Genomic DNA, 25,119 nt, shown 5'->3' on the forward strand with positions numbered 1-25,119 from the left:
ATAAAAGTGATTCCTAGACATTTTGTTTCTATTTCAAAGAGCTACCTATGAAAAGGGTTTTCTTTTTGAACAAAAATAAAACAAAGTTAGAATATGGGTAGGGTAGTTAAAAGTTTTTAAGATCTATCTCATAAGCCCCTTTTTCTTTAATTTCAATACTTTTTAACTTTTAAGACCTAAATCTCAGTTCCACTAGAATGGTTTCATTTATTTGTTTTTCATTTTGAAAAACCACAAACTCAGTAAAACTGCCGCCAATCAGTCATGACTTAAAAATTCTCTCTAACTGTCTTTCAATTGAAAAGTTATGCGTAAGAGAACTCTTAATTTCAAAACCTCAGCAGATTTTTATTCTTTTGTTATGCTTAGTTCCTCTTCATATAAACCAAATCCATCTATCATCATCAATTTCAAATCAATCTAAGTAATTTTCTTCAAATTACTCAAAAAAAAAAAAAAAAAACCAAAAATAAACTTCACGCGTCATTATCTTTCATTCCTTGTGTCTAAAAAGGCTTCAAAATCAAGAAATCCTTAAAAATTTCATTTCAAAATGAATCTGCAAAGTCATTTGCTTTCAAAATAAAAAAAAAAACACTCTTAAAAAAATCTGACTTCCTTTTGCGGAAATCCTATCATTCATGCACATCACACACACATGCATACAAAATTGTGCTGATAATCCAATAAATTTAAAAAAAAATAAAAATAACACACATTATTATTGCTCCATAAATTATCCTTTTTCTCTGCCTATATCCTATATAAACAGTAAATAACATGGAAAGAGGCAGGAAGGATGTTTGCAAAAAAAAAAAAAAAACAACAATAGCATCAACACAAAAAAAAGTGTATAAAACAGACAATGTGATATATTTTTGAAAGGATAAACTTTCAACTTTTACAAGGACATCCATATATAATGACATAATGTGTGAACTCCATAGAATCCCCTCTTACCCGAAAAATGTGAAAAAACTTTTTGAAGGATACAAATTAGAAGTCAACATGCTACTTTTTCTTATGAATGAAGAGGCGATGTTGGTTGTTCGTAGTAGGGTATGATGTTTAAAAAGGACTTCTTCTATATTTTTTGTTTATACCTTCGCGTCACTTGAATAGAAACAACATTTTTTCTTTAGAAAATAGCGATTGGCGCTTTGGTGAGGTAACTTAGTAGATTTTTGGTTTTGCATTTTCAAAGAGAAACTTTTAACAAACAATGTTGTAAAAACAAAAAACCCAAAACAGAAACCGTATGGCTTCTAGTTGCGTTTTTTCGCATTACCTCACAAAAAACAGTGTTTTTTTTGCGTCACTTGAATAGAAACAAGCTCTTAAATTAGATAAAAATGATGAAAAATCATGGACAACACTAATTTTAGTAAAGCAGTCTTAAACTTTGACATTATTTGCACATTATAACCAATTATGGGCTACGAGCTACCATTAGGCATCACAGAAAATGCATAAATAGCAGCTAACATTGGAAATGCACTTGCACTATGAAAAATCGCGAAAGATATTGGAAAATTTACCAAATTTGTATAGAATATTTTTGAAATATCGTAAACTAGTGATTGAATAAAAAAATAAGACAGGTGAGACCCAAATCAAGAGCAGAGAAAAAAATAATTTAAAAACTAGCAGCAATTTCCTTCACTTTGCCGCTAAAATCGGTCAAAAACGTGGTGTTAGTGCGATGGTAATGTGTTGGTTTGTTCCATCATGGAAGTTATAAAAGGTGCACAGCATTTAAAAAGCCTCAAAATGCAAAATAACAACATTTTAAGTTCTACTAAGATTACAAAAAAGTTAACTATTTTATAGTCGCATTCGAACTGAAAAGTAGTGAGGTAAAGAGTGGTTTTTTAAAGGAAAACATACCAACTCAGATGGACCACGTTAATATTAGCCCTATTTCATTGGTTTATAAAAGAATAACCTTTATCGCATCGCCAATAAAGGGCACTAAAATGTGTTATAGTAATACGCTTTGTTTTTATGATGTGCAATAGCAAAATTGAAGCTTCACGCTTCAAAAACAGATGCTAACTTTTACAAAGAAATAATGGTAGAAGCTCTTGGCAGGTTTAGGAACGTGGAAGAACAACCGTCTTAGAGATTGCACAAGGATAGTTCAAGAAAAAACAACGCAATAAAAACAAAACAGATGCATTCCGGATAAAAACGAAAGTTTATTTCACTTATTCAATCCTTAAATTGTAGAAAATGTCATTTTCTTAATTTGTAAGAAGTTACCAAACACTTTTATCACTTTCTCCAATTAGGTCCACGATTGTGTACAGTAGAAGTGCATTTTCAATGTTAAGTTCTATTTATGCATTTTCTGTGGTGCCTATTGGTAGCTCGTAGCTCATAATTGGTTATAATGTGCAAATAATGTCAAAGCTTAATATTGCCTTACTATAATTAGTGTTTTCCATGATTTTTCATCATTTTTATCTAATTTAAGAGCTTGTTTCTATTCAAGTGACGCAAAAAAAACACTGTTTTTTGTGAGGTAATGCGAAAAAACGCAACTAGAAGCCATACGGTTTCTGTTTTGGGTTTTTTGTTTTTACAACATTGTTTGTTAAAAGTTTCTCTTTGAAAATGCAAAACCAAAAATCTACTAAGTTACCTCACCAAAGCGCCAATCGCTATTTTCTTAAGAAAAAATGTTGTTTCTATTCAAGTGACGCGAAGTGTATTTTTGTTGAGCCCCAAGAGTAGGGGTGAAGTATGTACATCTTTTATTTATTCCTTCATACTGATGCTTCTGGTGCAACCATATGACACCGTGTCGTCCTCGACGTATATGAACTCGAAAAACACCCTCTGAATGAGTTATCACCATCAAGGATCTTGGGGCGGCTTTAAGGATATATACTGAGGGTTTTTTTTTTATGTAGTTTATGTGTATTATGAGCTTGAGAAATTATTTCACACATGACTTCCGTCAGTGTTATGGGGTCGAGATATCATTTTTCAAAAAAATAAACAAAACAAAAAAAAAAAAACAGTTTCGTCCTTAATGTTATGCTCTATATAAGAGGCGTCATAGTCATAACAAATTTGTAGTCAGTTGTTGGAGAGTGAGAAAAAAATAAAAACTGAAGTATATTTTTTATGATGATACTGGACTCAGGTGAACTGAAAAAGAAAATAAACAAATAAACACTAAACAGGTCAGAACGTGAGAAGATGTCAGTCAAAATACTTAAAGATGAATACGTGAGATGAGGCATCATAGGAAAATTTGTGTCATGTCAAGGATATTGCCCTTCAATGTTATAAGGATCTTGGGTGCTATATTGATTGTTTTGTATTTTGTTGTTTTTAAGAAGTCATAAAAGTAACTTTTTTATATTTCGCACTGAATTTTTTTTATTCCCAAGGGTTTACTTTTTTATGGACTATAAACCCCCTTGGGTCATTCACACACATACAATATCCATATACAAAAAAGTTTCAAAATTACACCAAAAAAGGTTAATATTCATTTAAGTTAGTTGACATTAAAAATAGGCTTTGGTCACGAATGAGTGCGAACCCAAAAGTAATAAAGCAAATTATACTAATCATCATCAACATCCGATCGCAATTAGGATAATATCCTTGAATCTTACAATTTCATGAGGTTCTTTTTTTGTTTGTTTCAGGAGTAGAGTTAGAATTTTGACGGTTTGAAATAAGATAAGTTAATTTTTTTGTCATTGTTTTGGGTTATCCTTTCCTTCGAAGTTCTACTTCTTTTCTTTTGTTTGGGTATTTCGTTAAAAGATTTAAATTTTTTCCATTCAAAGTTCGATTCCTCAACAACTTAAAAAAAAAAAAACAAATTCACTGAATGAACAATCCGATCCATTGGAATTTTTTTTTGAAGAACAGGTTGAATTTCGAAAAAAAAAAAAACAAAAATGTACTTTTTATATAGAATTTCAATAAACGTTATTATTCTAGGTATATAAAAACAAAAAATAATAAAAAAAAAACACATACAAATCGTTTTTCAAAAAAATAAAACAACATCTGAAATCAAATTGAGCTCCAAAACAAGTATGCAATTTCATTTGTATTATTTAGATGCATTTTTAGAAAAACAAATTTCAAAATCGTTGGAGCCGTTTAAAAAAAAAAATAATACATTTCTATTAATATTTGTTTGGAAAAAGAGTTTTAAAATAAAATTGGTAATGATCATCTAAAACCAAAATTTCAAATAAATTCAATGTCCCATTTTCGAAAATTTGATTTAAAAAAAAAAATTTTAAAATTTTTCTAAAAGTAAAAAATTATTTTTTTTTTAGCATAAAAATTATTGTTGAAATCGAATTATTAGTTGATTTTCGAAAAAAATTTTCATTTAAAGATAGCAACTATATTTAAAATAATATATGATTTTTTTTTAACAAAATCGTTGAAGCCGTTTTTGAGGGAATTCAATTTTTTCAAAATCGTTATATGACTGGTACCGTTACTTTTGGTTCAAAAAAATTAATTCTAAAAAACCCGTCTGGAGAGTCGCAAAAAAACGCTACTTACCGAGTTTGATGTTAATCGGTCCATCCGTTTAGGCTGTAGGTCCATATACAGACAGACAGACAGACAGACGGACTAACGGGACAAACTTTTTTTGCATTCTCTATCTTCTTAATATCATGTCTGATTGTTATCTCAACTTCTTTTTTTTAACTTGATTTATAGTATGTACCTATATCGCAAGTAAAAATTGTCGCTATTCAATAGGCTTGAGCGAAACATATTACTTGAAAATTGTTTTCATATCTAAAACTAGAAAGTTTGAGTTTTTAAATTATTATTTTTTTTTTTTTAATTTACTTGAAAAATCTCAAAAAAATTGAAAAGTTTTCTTATCCCTTAATTTTTTCCCCAAGTTTATTTCGTCAGAGGCTGAACCAATTTTATTCAAAACGCTTAAAAATTAAGTTTTAAAAAATGTATCCACCCGTTTTCAAAAAACTTGTTTTTTTTTTTTGAAACTTTTATAAAAATCCAAAAGTATTTTTTTTAATGCTACTTAAAAGCTTCTGCATAAAATTTTTCGTTGAAAACAGCTAAATCACTTAGGATAAATTCAAAAATTAAAAACAAAAACTTCTATAACAGGTACTGTTAATAACGGTCCAAAAATATTGTTTTCAACACATAGGTACAGTGTTTAAAAAAAAAATAAACTTTCCTATTTTCCTCAAATGACACTAATTTTGTTCTTACAGGCTTCGGGAAAAAGAAATAGCTTTTATAATGTGCATTAAAGTAAATTAATTAAAAAAATAGCTTTTTTTCAGAAGGTGAATTTGATTTGCAAAAGAGTCAATTTGATTTAAAATTGAATGAATTTAAAAAATGGAAAAAAAAATCTAAATTTAATGTATGAAACCTGTATGTAAACATAACTAGACGCAGGCTTTTTTAAAGCATAGATTTGATGGGAGTAAATCGACATAAGATTATTATATTTTTTTCTGCAGTTTTACGATTTTTTATGTTAGTTCAATAATAATAAGAAATTTTATCGAAAACTATTTCCAATTTTCTGATTTTTCCTTTTTCGTTTTCCAGTAATGTTATAAATAACTAATTGGACAGAATTTATTTTTAGTACTGATAACTTTTTTCCTTTCATAAATAAAATGCCAGTAATTTTTACATTATTGAAATCTTTTTTTTTTTTAAATTATTTCATGAATAGAGAAATCGATACCACTTTTGAATTTATTTTACCTTTCTTAACCTTGTTGTTTGGATAGATTAGAGAGCGACAGCACTGTTTTCAATATCTGATTCATATGAACATTCAATCTCATTTGATTTAGTTTTTCTCAGAACAAAAAAAAGATACATACAACAAAAAAACTAATACAAATGTTAAAGATATTCATGATTTATTCTTATTTTTTTGCTTTATCTTCTATTTTTGTTAAGGTTGCTGAATGTCATTTGGAAGGACGTGAAGTAATGATGGTAACGAGTGGAGCTGTAGCATTTGGTAGTCAAAAACTCGCACAAGAACTATTAATGTCTTTGTCAATGAGAGAAACTCTATCACCAAAGGATCATCATAATGTAAGTTTTTTTTTGTATTTTAATAAGAAACAAACAAAAAAAAAAAGAAATATGAAATTCCAAGAAGAGTAATAATAAAAAGGATGATGATGACAATGACAGAAACAAAAATATCCTTTTCCAATCTTTTTTTTTGGGTTTTTTCTTTTTATTTTTCCTGGAAATACCAAACATAAACTTGATTTTAATTTTGTCCTATATTTTATTTCATCACATTTTCATCATTTCATGGCGCCACAGGAAGCTCCAGTACTATTGGAACCTAGAGCAGCAGCTGCTGTTGGACAATCGGGATTGATGTCCTTATATGATGCTATGTTTGCACAGTATGGAGTTAAGATAGCTCAGGTTTGTTGTTGTTGTTTGTTATAGTTTTTTTCTGAATTTCTTTTTTGATGATGTTGCCATTGGCAGTTGTGTTGTGGTTGATTTTATTATTATTTCTTTTATTATTTTTTTTTTTTTTCATAAGAATTGAAATAATGGTTTAAGAGAGATTCATCCGGATATGACTCTATTTTGGCAAAAAGTTAAAGGAAATAGACAAACGATTTAATACAAAAAAAAAATGGAGAAAAGGATATAAAGTGCCTATAGTTTGGATTTTAATAAAGATGAATAAATATGATATTTTGGAAATTATATTAACTTTCAGGGTTAGATACTTTGAATAAGTAATATATTTAGAATTTTTTTTTCTTCTAATAATGTGGTAAGGGATTGGTTCTTAGTCAAAGGGTCAATATAGTTTTATAAAAGAATAGACCTTTGTCCAAGATTTTATTGAAATTGATGACACAAATTTCAATATATTGGTTGATATATTATTTCAAATCTATTCATATTAGTTTTCTTTTGTAAATTGAATTATTGAAAATTTTAAATAATAATATCAGCAATTTTATGATAATGTCAAATATTTAAGTCAGAATCATATGCTTTGCTATCGTAAAAAAAGGGTTATTTAATTATAAAATTTAAGTTGGTTATTATAAAATTCGAAAATTTGTAAACCTATTTAAATCAGCTGCTCAATAACGAGCACCAATAAGAACTTTAAGGAATCGAGCCAAAGACAAATTTTGGGAGTTTTGTGTCTATCTATTCTCAAAATCAGTTAGGTACATTTCTTTCAACTTTTGACATAAATGTTCAAAATATATATAGCAGAAACATCTATAGAAATTGAAATGAATCGATTTGCAGCACTGAGGTATTAATTTTGTCACGTAGCACAGTGGCCCGTTTTGACTTTTTTGCTTGCAAAATTAATATCTTCTAAACAAATAAAGACATCGCCACAATTTCTTTTTTATCTTGAAGGAAATTTCCAAGGCTATGAAAATTGTAGTTTAAAAAAAAAAAAAAAACTTTACAGGGTGTTTCAGAATTTGGTGTTAAAATAAAAAGTTTTAGATAAGGTTGTAAACATAATGGTAAAACACTGGATTTCTTCAAAACTATCATCTAAGTCCGGGGTAATTTGTAATAAGCTCATCATTTCTGGAGAGTATTGTTCTTGCAGATCTTTTTAGTTTCTTACATGCCTTAAGGAAGAAATAGGTGTGTCCGATGAGGTTGACAGCATGTTAAATAGGTCTTCATTCTGCCGAATCCTTGAAACTTTGCACGTATTTTGATATCTATACTTCTTATGGTCTTCAACTTTGCACTCCTGGGCTTCTTCTGACAGTTCTCCAAGTGGAAGTGATTGATATTCGATGATATTTTGACTAGGGACCATTATTTTGTGAAGAGTAGGCGTGAGTAGTTTTTCAGGATACTTTTTTTTAGAAGCTCTGCTGTTTTCTTAGTATACTCTCCAAATTTAACTGCATTCACTACTTCCCTGCAATTCAAAACATTCAGTAGGTATTATTTTCAGCATCATAATAACTTCTCCATTGACTCCAGTTATTCAAGCGGTTGCATTTGATTGTTCTCCTTGAAGTGTTTCCATTATTAGTATTTAAATAGCCTTTCTTTGGTTTATCCACATCAAGTCCAAGCTCTTCTCGAAAACGCGTTTGGATCGCTTGTTTTCTTCTCTTTTCCATCTCCTTGGTCGCAATATATTCATAAAAAATCATGTTATTGAAATCCACCACTTACAAAACAAAGAACTCTAATTTTCCAAGATTTTATTTTCACACATGAAAAAAAAAATGTCGAAAAAATGACTGACCTTTTCAAATCAAATCGCTCTAGCTCAGTTGGATGCAAAAGACGCAGCTGAGCTTTTGGATTTTTATTAAGAAATATATAAGGATTTTGAATCAGCTGAGCTTGGTTTGATTACGTAGGAATTTTTTTTTTCTATGCAATTTGAAGTCGAAAAAGTGTGCAAAAAACAGTGTTTCAAAAAACATTAAATTAAACAATTAAAAAATAAATTTTTTAATTTTTTTTTTTTTAATTTTTGGTTTAAATATTTACACAGCATTTGAAAAAAAATAAAAATCAAAACGTTTTAGGAGCCCTCTTCCTAGTTTTAACACTCAAAGCTAAGAAAAAAAAATAAAAAACAGATTTTTTTTTCATAGTAAAAAATTTATTAACTTTGACTTGCTCTATAAGGCACACCAATAACCCAAATTGAAAATTTTTTTCGAATACTCGAGCTCCAACCATTTGTGAATCCAGTGATCTAAAAGTTTTTCATTATCGACCCACCCGAAAAATGAATATTGCAAGCACTTTTGTCTAAATGGGCCACTGTGCGTAGGTACCCCCAAATTTCGGTCTAATTTTACTAGTTTATAAGTTTTCCTCCAATTTTTAAAAATGTATTTCTTGAAAAATTTAACAGGTTTGGATACAATAAAGTTCCAAGATAAGGTTTTCTTTTTATACAAGTTTATATTCCTAATTTGAGTAAGTACCCAATGTTAATTAATTGCAATTAATACCTACTTGTCCTCATTTATAGGCCAATCAATTTATACATAATATAAAATTCGAAAGTGGTGGTGTATTTGATTTTAATGGCTGACTCAATGTCTATTCTGTTCGGAATGCAAAACACGAGTTTGAAATTATCCAACAAAGAAAAAAAAATCTTTTGGAATATTTTTTCTAAAATCGAGCTCTTTTTGCAAGAGTTAAAAATTCATACAAATTAGTAGATACTTTTTGAAAACAATCAAAATATTTTTTTTTTTTTGTAGTGATTTCTTAAAAAAAAAAATTACGTTTTTTTTTCAAGTTCTCTTAAGTGGAAACCTAAGATTTACATAAAACATTAAAATTGTTATGGAATTGTCTCCGCTTTTTAGATATGTATAAATTTTTTTTTTTCAAAAATAGCTCACTTTAAAAAACGAAACCTCAAATAATAATGCATTTTGTTTGCACTTTCTCGCTAAAGTCTAATAGCTGCCGTGAAATACTTTGTTATTCAGATTCGTGTTTAACAACCCAGTGGACATTATTTATTTAACATGAAGCAAAGATTCGGGCTTTTCCGTCTTCAAATTAAGCTGAGGTTAAAAAAATCACTTACTTATGAAAACATGTATGGTTTAATACAGTGCTGAAGGCCACATTCAATAGTCATTTCGAGCAAGCTCGATCTCCAGTTATTCGCCATCATTTTCGAATCTCAAGTCATTTGAGATCAACTTGAAACTGTCCGCTCCATCAAAGACTAAATATTTCCCACTGTTTCGTCAACTATCTGGCTTGGCTTTGAAGAACTTACGGGCTAGAATTTCGTTTTCATTCGTTTGATGTGTAGCTTTTTGATCAGTTACATGCATTTTCGTTATAATCACTTGGTGTAAGTTTCAAATCCAATGGCACGTAAAATTCTACCCTTTTGGTCAAAAAGTTGGTCTATACTCTTGAGCGAGGAAGAAAGGACGTTTGAATTAATGCTAAATTAATTTTATATGTAATTGTACATAAAAGCTCGTACAGCGATGCCGTATTATGAATACAAATCATTTCAAATTGTTTTATAGCTGTGTTTGATAGCTGTGGTGAATCGGAACCAAATTTTTGAAGGTTGAAATCCTCATGCGAGGAAATGGCCGATTTTCTAAGAAAACAATTATAAGGCTCTCATGGAGGAGCTTTCGGTTACTTCCAAGATAGCTTTTCTACTTAATAGACTCCTTATTTTTATACAAAGAACGTTTTTCAAGAAATTAGAGGTTTCCACATCGACTTTTAAAGAATTGGACCTGTTTTATAATGAAAACTGATTTCGAAGGATTTCAAGATTCGAAAAACTGCACTGGGATATTATTTTTGAACCACTCAAGCCATAAATTCTGATGTTTCGAAGAGTTCGCAAATAAAATCCTAAGTTCATTCTCTCGTATAGAATCTAATTCATGCATAGATTTTATGATTCCTTGTTTTGGTTGAATGCGGACAATTATTTGTCATATGCTTTTATGCAAATAATAACATAACACGTAAAAGTCAAGTTCATCAACAACAAAAAATATGTCAGCAAAGTTAACTTTTTTTTTGCAAATTTGCAAAAATTGCATAATATTGTAAGATTTTCCATATCATCAATATTGCAGTAAATAACACCACGTACTTTATAGTTCTTCAGTACATTTTCACAGCAAAGTTATATCCTTAGAGGTGCTTTTCTTTTGCGAAAATTTATCCTGCTATAGAACAAAACTTCTCGCACAATCTTCACCACACAAAAAAACACCTCATCTCTCTGTATTGTATAGATATGGGAATAGCTAAATCGATTCGAATGATGCACAGTAATAAGATCTCTCCTTTGAAGAAAGACAAGAAGAAGTATTGGAAAACTTGTAGGTATAGAGAGTGCACTGCAAAAGACAAAAAAAAAAAGGATTCTGATTCATGAATAAGAAATGGAACTGCGGTATCCGCAATGCATAATAATGCACAACCAATAAAGTTTCCTTATAGAATATACTCTTCTTCTATCTTCGAAACGAAAGCGAACTCCTATAAACCACACCAACTGTCTTTCCTGTGCACCAGAAACATCCTGACAAAATTCTCACACTCTCTTTTTCTAACACCACCGCCGCCGCACAGAAAACCCATCAAAAAAACGCAAAAGAACACAACACAACTATCAAGGAACAAGACAAGGATTCAAAAAGGGGTGTCTCTATTTCTCATTTTCCTTGTTTATTCGTTGCAGGTCCTTGTTACAAAACCAGATTTCTACAACGAGGAAACAAGAAATAATCTCTTCTGTACGCTCTCGGAATTGATTAGTTTGAACATCGTTCCAATTATTAATACAAACGATGCCGTATCCCCGCCAATGTTTATTAAGGACGATGATCTACCAGCCGGATCTAAGAAAGTGAGTATTGCTTCCATTATTTTCTCAACTAGCTGAAAGCTACCAGCAGGACCAGAAGAAGAAATAACGAGATTGCAATTTGTTCTTCTTTATTTATTATATCCTTTTTTTTTTGTGATGATGCCCAGGGTATTGCTATAAAGGACAATGACAGCTTGGCAGCCATGCTGGCCGCAGAAGTGCAAGCTGATTTACTAATTTTGATGTCAGACGTCGACGGGATTTACAATAAGCCGCCATGGGAGGATGGTGCCAAGTTGATGCACACCTACACTTCCAACGATATGCGAAGCATTGAGTTTGGCAAAAAATCAAAGGTAAAACTTTTGTTGCCCTCTGGCGGAATAGTTTCTAATATAACACCATCGCCATGATGATGGTGTCCTTTTTTTTTAGGTTGGAACTGGTGGCATGGATTCGAAAGTTAAAGCAGCTACCTGGGCATTGGATCGGGGTGTGAGTGTTGTCATTTGCAACGGTATGCAAGAGAAGGCTATTAAAACAATAATTGGTGGCAGGAAGGTTGGAACGTTCTTTACCGAGTCCACAGAAGGATTTTCCACTCCTGTCGAAACTCTAGCTGAAAATGGTAAATATGCTGTAGTTTATTTTTTTGTATTGTTTTGCTTTTTTGATATAAATTTTAATTAAGAGGAATTTTTGAATTTTTTGAGAGAAATTTAGTGGATTTTATCTCTCGAGGGGTTGTTTTGGGGGACTTTGGAGAAGAGTTTTATAACAAAATTATATTTGTTTTTAATTTTTTTTTCTAGCACGTACTGGTGGCCGACAAATGCAAGCTTTATCTCCAGAGGAAAGAGCTAATGCTGTTAATACACTAGCTGACCTCTTGGTTGCCAAACAAGATTTTATATTGAGTGCCAATGCATTGGATTTGGCTGAAGCTGAAAAAAGTGGTTTAGCTAAACCATTAATGTCAAGGTTGTCATTGAATTCTGGCAAATTGAAAAATTTGTCGGTGGGATTGAAACAGATTGCTGATTCAAGTCATAAGGTTAGTATTAGTAAATAAATATTGGTATAAAGGAGGTTTTGAAAAGTTAGAGAAGGATGTCAAAAGGTTTTTCGATTGATTAAATATTTTTTCATATTTGGAAAAGTTTGAACTTCAAAAGGATTTTCGATTTTTGAAAGAAGGTTCTTAAACATGTATAATCATAATTTTTTCCAGAAACATATTGATCCTTTTTCATGGAAAACTTTATTCAATTGTTTGATCAGAGGACAATTATATAGACGTAAAAGCTGTTCTTATCAGGTGGGCCTACTTATTGTGAGATTTTTATAAGAAAAAACTTTAATTTCGTTTCGTTACAAAAAAATCGAAATATTATTTAAAACGAAAGTTGTCCTAAAATATCTCAAAAAGTATTTTTCAGACTGAAACTTTCTGTTTTTTATATGTTTCTCTTTGTACTAGCGTCGAACTATTGTCCAAAATGGCTTCTCTTCCCGCAAAATTCAATTCTTTTTTTTTTTTGAAGAAAATGTAAATGTAAAAATTTTAAAAATTGCTTTGTTTACATGGTGTTTTGAAGTTTTCAGAAAAGTTAGATTTTCTTAAAAATAAAATAGAAAATATAAATAACTTGCTTGTTCTATAAACACAATGCACGGCTGGTTTACGAGCACTTGCTTCCATGGTAAAAGTAGCTTTTCCTTTCATGTTCAAGATTTTTTTTCCGTATTTTTTTTTTGTGTTTGTTACCTCATAACTTTGGACTAATTGAACCAATTTTGGTAATTCTTTTTGTATAGCTGGTGGCTGCAATGCAGTCCCATTTTAATTTCGTTCAGTTTTGGCCATAGGAACAATTAGAAAAACCATAAAACCCTGTTTTGATTCATGGAAGTCGGTTTTTTTTTTTTTTTGATAAAATGATTATATTTTAAATGATCCCATTTTTATGAATGTAAAGAGAATTGAGACGGAAATTTTATCATCAACCCGTTTTCTAAAAATTGATTCTTCAAAAAATTTTTTTTTAAATGAAAAAATAGGGTTTTTTAAAAATTTTATAAAATTTTAGTATAACGGTTACTTAAATGCTTCTGTATAAAAACTTTTGTTAAAATCGGTTTAGTCTTTTACCAGAAATTCTTAAATAAAATTACCTGTTCATTACGTCTCAAAAAATATTTAATTTATGTCAAAAAAGAATCTTAGTTTTGTCAACATCGTTTGAGTCGTTTTTGAAACAATAACTTAACTATTTTAGATACTTACAGGTACTGCCAGTTTTGATCTAAAAAGAATTCAATTTCTTATAATTCAAGACTATTAACTACCATTTTTGAAAAAAAAAAGAAAAAAAAATTAATCGAGTGTAAGACAGAAAGACAGAATTGTCTCTTTTTTGCCATTCTCTACCATCACTTATCGACGTCGGAGTTGTTAGGAAGTTTGTCCAAGTTTTCGAAAGTAAACATGATTTTAAAGATTTTTGAATGATTCTCTAGAAATAAAATTGAAATTTTTTAAGAACCAAAATTAAAGGTATAACTGCTTTAATGATTTTAATTTGAAAAAAAAAAACGTTAATAACGGTACCTTCCAGAGAACTGTTTTCTTGATTTCAGACTTTTAAACGACTTAACTGATTTCAACGATTTAGTTTGTATAAAAATGTTCAATTTAATATAAAAAATTGCAAATAAATTTTTCGAAAATCTTTTTTTTTTAAAACGTACAATGATTTTTTTTGAAGCCCTGTTCTACATATAATATAAAAATCAACGGTTTTATACTTTTTTTTTTCATAGAAATTTTTCGTTACACCTTCGCTTGAAGGTCTTTTTCTTTTTGCTTTATAAGAAAGTTTAATAATTATGTAACTCAATACATCTTTTCTATTGTCGAAAATCCAAATTCAAACTAAACTACTTTGATTTAATACTCATCACAGTCCGATTCGCCTTTTGTTTATTTTTAATACAACAGATTTCAAAGTGTACACTTAAATGGTCACTATGGCGTATGCGTACTATTTTGAGAGAATTTTATTGGTTAGGAAATATCTCTTTTGGTCTAGGACCAGTTGATTTTTGGGGACCACCTTTTTCTATTTGTAATATTTTATATTAGTTTGCCTTGAAAATGCTGATCCTTGTGCATTTTTCAGATTTTTAAGTACCGAGTAACCCAATAAAAGAATAGTAAAGCTTCCAAACCCACTTTGTTTATACGCCAATTATTCATATACCATCGCTCTCCACACATTCAAGACGAAAATTCTTCAAATCTTCTTCTCTTTCGTTGATATTAAAAAAACTAAAAAAAAATTTATATAATTTTATCATTAACGTAGAGAATTATCAAAAGATAACTTTTGATTTTTGTAAAATGTTTTTACGGCACCAGATACCTATTACCATTGCCCAAAATAGAATAGTACAAAGATAATAATGCTTTGCATCTCATTTGATACTTGATTGCAAATTAATCTTCCCCCAAGAAATAAATAGATTTTCAAAAGTAAATATAAATAAAGGTGCCTGTCTATCTTCAAAAAAAAAAAGGAAAACTAACAAAAAAAAAACTTTTCAAAAGTTTTAGCCACTGTGTTCATAAAAAAAAGTTGTAAGAAGATTAAAAAAAAAAACCCGTAAAAGGTGAAAAAACACAAAAATAAATCGCAAATCTCTTCAATCTCGACACGAACACGTATCACAAAAAGAAATAAATAAAATAAAATTTCAAAGTGTAATCACAATGATAGATAGACCCATTTCCTTTTGTCAGGAGTTTTTTTTTCCTTATTTCTCATTTCGTTTTCGTATTATTTTTTTTTTGCTTTACAATTTATCAACTAATCGAAACTTTTCTAATCAAAAAGTGATTCAAAGCATTATCATCGTGTCTGTTCGCTTATTTCATGGGTAACGTTTGATTTCCTTCTTCTTCTTCTTCTCGCCTGTAAGGACTTTTAATGTGTTTTTTTTTTTTTTGAAGATTTCCTTTTTTAAAAAAAGTCCTAAAATAAGTTTTTCTAAACTTCCATTACTACAACAAAAAAATGTATTTAAATTTCAATTTACAGAACGTGGGTCGTGTTTTAAGGAAAACAAAGTTAGCCAACAATTTGGAACTTACACAAGTTACCGTGCCAATTGGTGTGCTGTTGGTTATTTTCGAATCACGTCCAGATTCATTGCCTCAAGTTGCGGCCTTGGCAATGGCATCGGCTAATGGTTTATTGCTTAAGGGTGGCAAGGAAGCAGCTTATAGTAATAAAGCTTTGATGGAATTGGTAAAGGAATCATTAGCAACAGTTGGTGCTGAGAAAGCTGTATCTTTGGTGGGTTTTTTATATGAATTTTATATTTTTGTTTTTCTGTTCTAACTTTTGATAAATATTTTATTTAAAAGGTATCAACTCGTGAAGAAATAAGTGATTTATTGTCAATGGAAGAACATATTGATCTTATTATTCCAAGAGGATCATCGGAATTAGTTCGTAATATTCAAGAACAATCAGTACACATTCCAGTATTGGGACATGCTGAAGGTGTTTGTCACGTTTATATTGACAAAGAAGCTGATTTGAGTAAGGCATTGAAAATTGCCAGAGATGCCAAGTGTGATTATCCAGCAGGTAAGATTTTCCATATATTTTTTTTGAATTTGCGTTGTTTTATACATCTCAAAACAGTTACTAGAAAATTGTGTGTAAAATTAAAGGGGAAACATTTTTCAATAACTATATATTCGAAGAAATTGACTATACATATTTGAAAAACAGTATTTGGGAAATTATTAAGAAGACGGAAGATCAAATTATTTTAAAATTTAGCTCCAAGACCATAGTAAATCGTCCTGATCAAAAACTGATTGAGGAAAATATATGGACGATTTTACGTTTGAATTTTCACTACAAGATGTGAATAACATGATTAAAAAAAAAAAAACTAAAAAAAGGGAGTTTTGTTCAAATAAAAGATGGAATTTAGACTAAAGTACCAAAACATTTAAAACAAAAACTTTTGTTGGTTAAACGATTTTAACTAACACAAAAACCAAGAACATAAGCAGTCTATAGAAATATTTAAGGTGATAGGGTGTTTTTCTGGGAAATATGGAGAATACGCAATAAGTCCAAAAAAATAGTAAAGATGGGGTACCCTTTTGAAATTGGGTAAAAATAATTGAGATAGGAACGAAGAACTTAGAAACTATCAAAATAATATTTGATGAAAGTAAAGTGAGGTTAACAAATCTCAAAATTTCGAGAACTTTTAAGGACCATTCTGTCAATAACTTTTTTAAGAATACCTAATCGTAACCGTTTTTCCACGAAGAACGACCTTGTGACACTTTAGAACTACATACTTTAACAATCAAACTTGAGATAACCATCTGATATAAAAGTAAGTCCCGCAATCCGCTACAGAAAAATATTGAAATTTTATTTCAAGGACAAAAATTAACGGTAACTATCATATAACCAAAATGAATAAAATTACTTTCCTTAAAACCGACTCTTACGATTTTGATTAAAGTTTTTGTACTGCCGCAAATAAGTTCGTACGTTTTGAATCACAAATATTATTTTTGTTAAGTTATTACCGGTATTTTTCATATAACCATTTTCTTGATTTCTTGTAAACGATTTCAACCAATTTTTTTCTTAAATGTTTTAGTAACCGTAAAACAGATTTTTGAATTTTTCAACATTTTTTTTTTTTTTTTTTGAATTTGTTTCTAAATTATTATAAAACTATGTTTTAATAAATCAGGCATTTAGAATAATAATGGTTCAAGTCCATTTGAAAATTGTGCATTATTCTGAACTTTGAGAAACTGCTTCTCAGGAACTAAAGGAACTTTCCAAATAAATAATTCCAGATTTTCTTCTTTTCATTCTATTTGATATAAAACAAAACCCTTTAATTTTAAGACCTTAAAACTTGACTATTCTGACCATTATTATTTTGAATGTCGATCAATAACACTGTGTGACAGGCGGATACCTATCATGTGTTGTATAACTTATTGCACTGATTACAAAACGGTATATACAAATTCTGTATTACCCCCCAAATTTGGACTTAGGGCGAAGAAACGGTTTTTTGGACCAATTTTTGACTTTTTCTGTTTTTCAGACGTTTAAAATAGTTTTCATAAACAAAATTTAATTTGTTTGAAAATAAATATATTATTTAAGAAGATATTTTTGAAACGCCTTGTTGATTTTAAAAACAGACAAAAATGAAATTTTTTAAATTGTTCAATTTATGCGTTGTTCAAAAGGCCTTAATGTCTTTTTTCAAAACAGTAAAAATTAAAAATTGGTGAAAATTTGACTAAGCTAGATTTTTTGCAATGAATGACAAAAAAAAAAACGTTTTTTGGCCCTAGGTCCAGATCTAAGGGGTGTTACGGAATTTTACTTAAAGTTTTTTAATGAGAGCAACAAGCTTTTCAAAACGTGATAGTTCCTCGACCGCGTACATTTCACATAGTGTAATTTCATATGAATGGCATACCAATGTTTGTTGTTTTTGAAAAATGTATGAAAGTTTAAAAAAAATTAATTTTCATCATACCGTCCGTTGGTATGTGTGTATATAGAGCCTAAATGGATGGATATATTTCTTGAAATTTTTTCGTTTAGTTTTTAAATTTGTTTTTTAAATACATCATATTGATACCAAACTTTGTATTTCGACGTTTTATCATTCAAATATAACAAATTTGAATGCATATCGAAAATATGCACAAAAATATGCCAAAAATATGCAAAATATGCAAAATATATGCAAAATTTCATCGAAAAATTTAATTGATTTTTGTAAAATAAGTGCTTATTTAAGGCAAATGCTAACACGTTGTTTATAGAAAATACACTGTTGAGATATAAAGAGTTAAATCTCAATGCTGAAGATTTGCGTCTGGGCTGGAACCTGTCACAAATAAAATTATCAAACTAGACAAAGATTTTGATTAATTATTTTTAAAACATTTTTTTTTCGTCATATAAAAAAAAACATGTTTTGGAAATTGTTTTGAATACTACAATATTGCATTAATTTTAATTAAGTACCCCATTTTCTGACGAATTTTTTAATAAAAAAGATTTTTCCTATATCCTTGCAGAATAAATATTCTGCTAACTTGAATTTTTTTTCTCAAAAAAATATCAAAATTTCCAAAAAAAAAAAAATAGTCTTGTATAATTAAGTGCTCGAATAATTTAAATAAAGAACACCATTTTCTGAGATTTTGTAAAAGAGGAGAAGATATCAAAACAAAAAAAAAAAAATTCTTATCTGACATTTTTTGAAGATATCTCAAAAACCTGAGGTGATACGGCAAAATGGACTTCGGTTTCGGTTTTAGCGACCCAAAAAACATACGACTAACATATTCGCACCCCCAGATAAGAACTTTTGTTTTTTTTTTGGTTTTGACATTTTTTGAGGATATCTCAGAAAGCTGACGTGATACGGCAAAATTGACTTTGAATCTGGATTCAGCGACCCAAAAACTATATGATTAACATATTCGCACATCCAGATCAGAGACATTTTTTGAGGTTATCTCGAAAACCAGACGTGATGGCGCAAAACAGACTTCGGATTCGGTTTGAGCGACCCAAAAACTATATAAAAAAACATAGTCGCAATCCAAGGTCAGAACTTTTTTTTTTTGTGTGGCTGTGTAATTCAACATAATTTTCAAATAATTTTTTCCAAAATACAAAAACTATTTTTTTAGGTAGGTAGAGTTTTGGGCATTTTCTGGAAATTGCTCTGCTAACCATAAATCAGAACTTAATAAGGGCTAAAGGATGCGCTAATAAAATTTATATTCTGCTCACTTTGCCGTGCTAACCTAATGTTTTTGGAGAGTCAGCGCCCATCAGCGGAAAAATTTTTGTGTATTGTCTCACAAATTTGAACACCTATTGGTACAATTATGTATTCATTTGGTCTACTGTAATAGGTGAAGATATATATTATCTTCTGAATCACTTTAACATAATTTTTTTGATTTGTTTAACATAGGAAATTTTTGCATATTTTGAATATTTCGCAATGTGTGACGCCATCTACCGTCAAAATAAAATTCTGAAAACTATAGGGAATTTTTTAGGGAACGCCCTATGTTCTTAAGTAGGTACTATATTACAAGTAAAAATATAATCCACGAATTGATTTCAAAATATTTTTCAAAATTACTAATTTTTCAACTTAAGAGTTCAAAAATTATAAATGGTATGTAGAAATCTTCATGTAGTGCTTGTCTCTATTTAACATTGTATTTTCTGTTTGAAATGCAGCTCTCTAACTTGATTCAATTCAATTAAAGATCGAACAAATTTAAGCCAATTAGTTCTTTACACAGACATTTCAACAAAAACCAACTTTTAAAATGTAAAATCAAACCAACATCTTTATAAAAGAGAGGATACATGAATTCATCTTTATCCGACTTTTACTCTCTCAAAACTTTATCAAACCTTTTCCCACAACAAGTATAGTAGAAAAAGGAAAACTTAAAAGTAATTTATTAATTGTATATACTCGTACTCGTAGTTACCAATCTAAAATCCCAATCAGAGAGGAAACAGAAATAATAATAATAAATTTCTTCTGTCGAGTTTTGTTGTGGTTATTTTTCAAAAATCTCATATTGCAATTACTTATAAAACTTAAAACTTCAACTGCAGACTTAAAAATATATGTTTTATAAGAAAGAAAATCTTTTTTGTACGACGAGTATACAAGTGAATATAAAACTTATGCAATGTGTGTAGGACGAGTTGAGTTTCACTAGCTTATAGCTTTTAAAATTTGTTATAAATGTTAATAAATTAGTCATATATGTTTCCTTGGTTAAACAAACATATATTTTTGAATGTAGTAAATCATATATATAACTCAGAAGTATATGGAATTAAGGATGTAATCTGTCAAGAAGTCCTTCCATGCATTGAAAAAGTCCTTACTGAAAAGTTTTCTTCTTTCAAAAGAAAGTAATCAGACTTTAAAGTAAAATGCGCTGCTGGTTTTGGAAAGATTTAACAAACTTTTGAGACATTCGGGTATGAGTCTTGAATAGGGTAAATGATAAGTTTGTCATAAATGGGTACGAAATTCAATTAAATTTGGAAAGAACAAGTCGAAATTAAACAATTCTAATTGCATTAAATGAGAATGAAAGAATAACTAAAATATTGTAAAAAGTTGTGGTCTAACAGTTGACTCCTGAGGGACCCCTTTTATTTTTTTAGTTGTTTATCATAGGGTATCCTTCATTTTCCCAAATATTAGTTTTATGCATTTCTTAGTAGTTTGTGATAATTATACGTTCTAAAGAAATCATGTTAAAAACTTTCTCCAATAAATTAAATTTTCTTTAACAAATCCAAGGTTTTTCAGTGAATATAAATATTTGTTTTTATTTTTTTTTTTTTCAGCATGCAATGCCATGGAAACCCTTTTGATTCACGAAGACTTAATGCATGGAACAATTTTCAATGACGTTTGCAACATGCTCAAACGTGAGGGAGTAAAAATCTACTCTGGACCAAAACTTAGCCAACAACTTACCTTCGGTCCACCAGCAGCTAAGAGTTTAAGACACGAATATGGAGCTTTAGAATGTTGCATTGAGATTGTCAAGGATCTTGATGATGCTATACATCATATTCATACTTATGGAAGTAGTCATACAGATGTTATTGTTACTGAAGATGGTAAAAAGTTTTGAAAAGTCTTTTGGATTAAATTGTGTTTAATGATTGTTTCCATATTTTTTAGAAAGTGCTGCTGGTAAATTCTTATCAACTGTAGATAGTGCTTGTGTCTTCCATAATGCCAGTTCTCGATTTGCCGATGGTTTCCGATTCGGGTTGGGCGCTGAAGTTGGTATTTCGACAGCAAGAATTCATGCCAGAGGACCAGTTGGAGTTGAGGGTTTGTTGACAACAAAATGGATTCTCAAGGGTCAGGATCATGCTGCAGCTGATTTTGCTGAAGGCGGTGATCGAGTTTGGTTGCATGAGAATTTGCCAATTATTTCTTAGGAGATAAGTTGAAAATGTTATTTTGTTTGTAAATTTGGGATTATTATATCGATTTTTGTTTGATTTTTTAAAATAAATGAGATACATAGCGAATAGCTAGTAATTTAAAAAAAAATATGTTTGGTTCATTACAACTCTTCAACCAGATCTCATAGGGATTTCTGGTTTCAATAAATTATTATAGGTCGTTTCAAATCAAAAGTCCCATGGAAAATTGAGCAAAAATAAAAAAAACTCATTCGCTTACTGGAAGGAAGCATTTATGAGGGCAGCTGAACTTTTTCTAAAATTTCGATAAAATAATGAAGAACAGTTCTTGATATCCCTATTTTAATTAATTGATCCGTCTGTGAGATTCACTAGGTTAGCCTCAGAAAGCGGGAGCAAGTCTCACGGGCTTGCATCACTCCATATCCGCTCACAATACCAAAAAACATACAATTATTTAATTTTATCATTTGAAGGCAGTTGGGATAACTTTGCCAAAGATATTGTTATAGGACTAGGTGAAGATGGACCAGAAATGTCCAGTTTATATGATAGCAATTCATAACTTAAAATTCTATTCACATCTTTTCATTTGTATAATTGGGCAGTAAATATCTTATTTTTATTTTTCAATTATTTTGGAGTCGTCACCATAGAAATCAATAATAAACAAATTCAGATTTTTCGTTTGCTTATTTTTTTCTCGAGCATTTCTTTCATTCAAACAAGCATGATTTGTTGTTATTTTTGAGTTGATTTGTCGCAATGAGCCAATAAAATTGAGTTTTTTGTTTATTTGTTCTCAATTTTATTGGAAGGGAGAAAATAAACTCTGAGTCAGGACTTTTGATTTGAAACGACCTATAGAGCTTCAAGAGACCTTCCTTTTAAGGTCTCAATTGATGGATTTGGAGCAAATTTTTCAAAATGATTTTTTTCGGCAAGTGGTAAGCCTTCATTTTTTTTTGAAGATAGAAAATATAAGGATTTGTAAATTGTTTGTAAAAATTTGTTTGGGGTCCCAGCTGCTTATGGATTTGGAAGAAATTTTTCAAAATGCTTTTTTTTTTTCACAAGGAGTTAGCTTTGATTTTTTTTGAAGATCTGAAAAATATCGATTTGTAATTTTTGCTTAGAAAAACATTTTTTTGGGGTCTCAGTTGATGAATTTTGACAAATTTTGTTAAAATGCATTTTTTTTCGAGAAGAGCCTTGATTTTTTTTGAGGATCTGAATAAAATCGTTTGTAATTTTTTTAAAAGAAACCTTTCTTTGGAGGTCTCACTTGATGGATTTAGAGTAAATTTTTCAAAATGCAGTTTTTTTGGTAAGTTATTAACCTTGATTTACATATCGATTTTTAATTTTTGTTTAAAAAAACATTTTTTTTGGGGTCTCAGTTGATGGGTTTAGACGAAATTGATTTTTTTTTAAATCTGAAAATAATCAATTTGTTATTTTTGTTTAAAACTTTTGAGGTCAAATTTTTTAAAAGTGCATTTTTCTGACAAGGGATTAGGCTTGATTTTTTGCGAAGGTTTGAAAAATATCGATTTGTAATTTTAGATTAAAAAGGTATTTTTTTGGGGTCTTAGTTAATGAATTTGGACTAAATTTTCAAAATGCATTTTTTTCACAAGGTCTTAGCCTTGATTTTTATCGAAAATCTGAAAAATATTGATTTGTAATTTTTGCTTGAGGAGAACTCTCTTTTGAGGTCTCTATTCATGAATTTGGAGGAAAATTTCAAAATCAATTTTTTTCGTCAAGGGGTTAACATTGATTTTTTTTTGCAAAAATCTGAAAATAATCGAAGTGTAAGTATTTCAAAGAGACCTTTCTTTTGAGGTCACAGGTGATGATGTGTAGGAATTTTTTCAAAATGCATTTTTTTTCGACAAGGGGTTAGCATTGATTTTTTCGAAGATCTAAAAAATATCGATTTGTAATTGTTGCTTGAAAAAAAAACATTTTTTAAGGGTCTCACTTGATGGATTTTTAGGAAATTCATTCAAAAAAAGATTTGTAAAATGCTTTGGGGTTCCAGTTTATTGATTTGGAAGAAATTTTTCAAAATGCATTTTTTTCGAAAAAGGGTTAGCCTTGATTTTTTTTTCGAAGATCTGAAAAATATCGATCTGTTATTTTTGCTTAGGAAAACATTTTTTTGGGGTCTCAGTTAATGAATTTGGAGGAAATTTTTCAAACTGAATTTTTTTTGGCAAGGGGTTAATATTGAATTTTTTTCTTAAATCTAAAAATAATAGATTTGTAATTTTTGGTTAAAGAACCCTTTCTTTTGAGGTCTCAGTTGATGGATTTGAAGGAAATTTTTCAGAAGGTATTATTGTTTGACAAGGGAACTCCTTGATCTTTTGTCAAAAATCTGAAAATACCCAGTCTATTTGTAATTTTTGCTTAAAACTTTTGACGGCTCGATTTTTTTCGACAAGGGTTATCCTTGATTTTTCAAAAATCTGAAAATAATCGAATTGTAATTTTTGTTTAAAGAGACCTTTCTTTTGGGGTCTCAGTTGATTGAATTAAATCAAATTTTTCAAAATGAATTTTTTTTCGGCAAAGAAACTTAACTAGACCTCGAACGAATTTTCCGTTTTCATTTGTTTATAAAGCTTTAAGAGACTTTTGTGTTGGGGTCTCAATCGATGGAAATTTTTCAAAATGCATTTTTTTCGGCAAGGGGTCAATCTTGGATTATTTCAAAAAAATATAGATTTGTAATTTTTAAAGTTTTACAAGACCTCAACAAACTTTCCGTGTTCGATTATAATCAGAGCTTAAAAAGACCTTTCTTTTGAGGTCTCACTTGATAGATTTGAAGGAAAATTATTTTTTTTCAGAGGTACATTTCTTCTACAAGAAATTCACCATCTTAAAACTTTTGTTATTTTCCAAATTCACTTTACTTTACTCAATTTAAATATTTAATCTTCCCTATAACCATGACAATAATCAAAAAATAGAAAATTTAATCCAAAATCATTGCCAAAAACTCATGTATATTATGTTTTTTATTTGTTTTCATCTTCTCAAACCCATTCCGACTTGTAAGTTCATAATTCTGAGAATTGTTTTTGTGTCTGCATGTTCTGGAGAGAATTATGTCAGATATATATTTTCTCTTTTAATCCAAAAATCTGAATTTTATTCTTAGAACTCTGTTACACTTGGATGTGAAATGTATGTATCTACAATTTTAATATATTCACTTCTGCTGCAAAAACTCTAAGAATATTGAGAACTTGGCATACAGCCAAGAAGCCTCTCTGCCTAAGCTGTTAAATTGTATCTGCACTCATATTTATTCACTCGGGAAAGATTTTTTTTTCACAGGGTGACTCTTTTCTGTTTTATATTCTAGAATTCCTATCACCATCGCTAGTAACAATTTTAGACCAACAGTAAATAACCTCATCTATCGCACTGATATAAGCCTTGTATAATACTTCTAAGAGTAAAACAGGCGATTTACATCCTTCGTAGAAACCGATTCAAAAGGAAACAATCTGTAGTGGTTTATGGAATCACCCTGTTATTTTTGTCTAAGAAAAAAAGTATATCTCCAATATTTCAAAGCATAAAACAGACAAAGTAGGTGTAGTTTGATATTAAATAAAAATTTATGTTTTTGCTTGAATAAACCATTGCAAC

General features: G+C 29.5%; 1 protein-coding gene across 1 annotated transcript in view; it reads left to right on the forward strand.

The window, feature by feature from the left end:
- Window positions 1-21,552, forward strand: part of LOC129918209 (delta-1-pyrroline-5-carboxylate synthase) — a 32,746-nt gene extending 11,194 nt beyond the window's left edge. Inside the window, exons 3-12 of the mRNA XM_055998607.1 lie at window positions 5,953-6,093; window positions 6,334-6,441; window positions 11,240-11,407; window positions 11,536-11,724; window positions 11,804-11,996; window positions 12,181-12,422; window positions 15,469-15,726; window positions 15,798-16,023; window positions 20,851-21,129; window positions 21,194-21,552. Of these exons, the coding sequence (XP_055854582.1) occupies window positions 5,953-6,093; window positions 6,334-6,441; window positions 11,240-11,407; window positions 11,536-11,724; window positions 11,804-11,996; window positions 12,181-12,422; window positions 15,469-15,726; window positions 15,798-16,023; window positions 20,851-21,129; window positions 21,194-21,459 (2,070 nt within the window). The 3' untranslated portion in view covers window positions 21,460-21,552. The remainder of the gene's footprint in view (window positions 1-5,952; window positions 6,094-6,333; window positions 6,442-11,239; window positions 11,408-11,535; window positions 11,725-11,803; window positions 11,997-12,180; window positions 12,423-15,468; window positions 15,727-15,797; window positions 16,024-20,850; window positions 21,130-21,193) is intronic.
- The last annotated feature ends 3,567 nt before the right edge of the window (window positions 21,553-25,119 follow it).

The sequence above is a fragment of the Episyrphus balteatus genome, chromosome 4 (genome assembly GCF_945859705.1).
Source record: "Episyrphus balteatus chromosome 4, idEpiBalt1.1, whole genome shotgun sequence".
NCBI lineage: Eukaryota > Metazoa > Arthropoda > Insecta > Diptera > Syrphidae > Episyrphus > Episyrphus balteatus.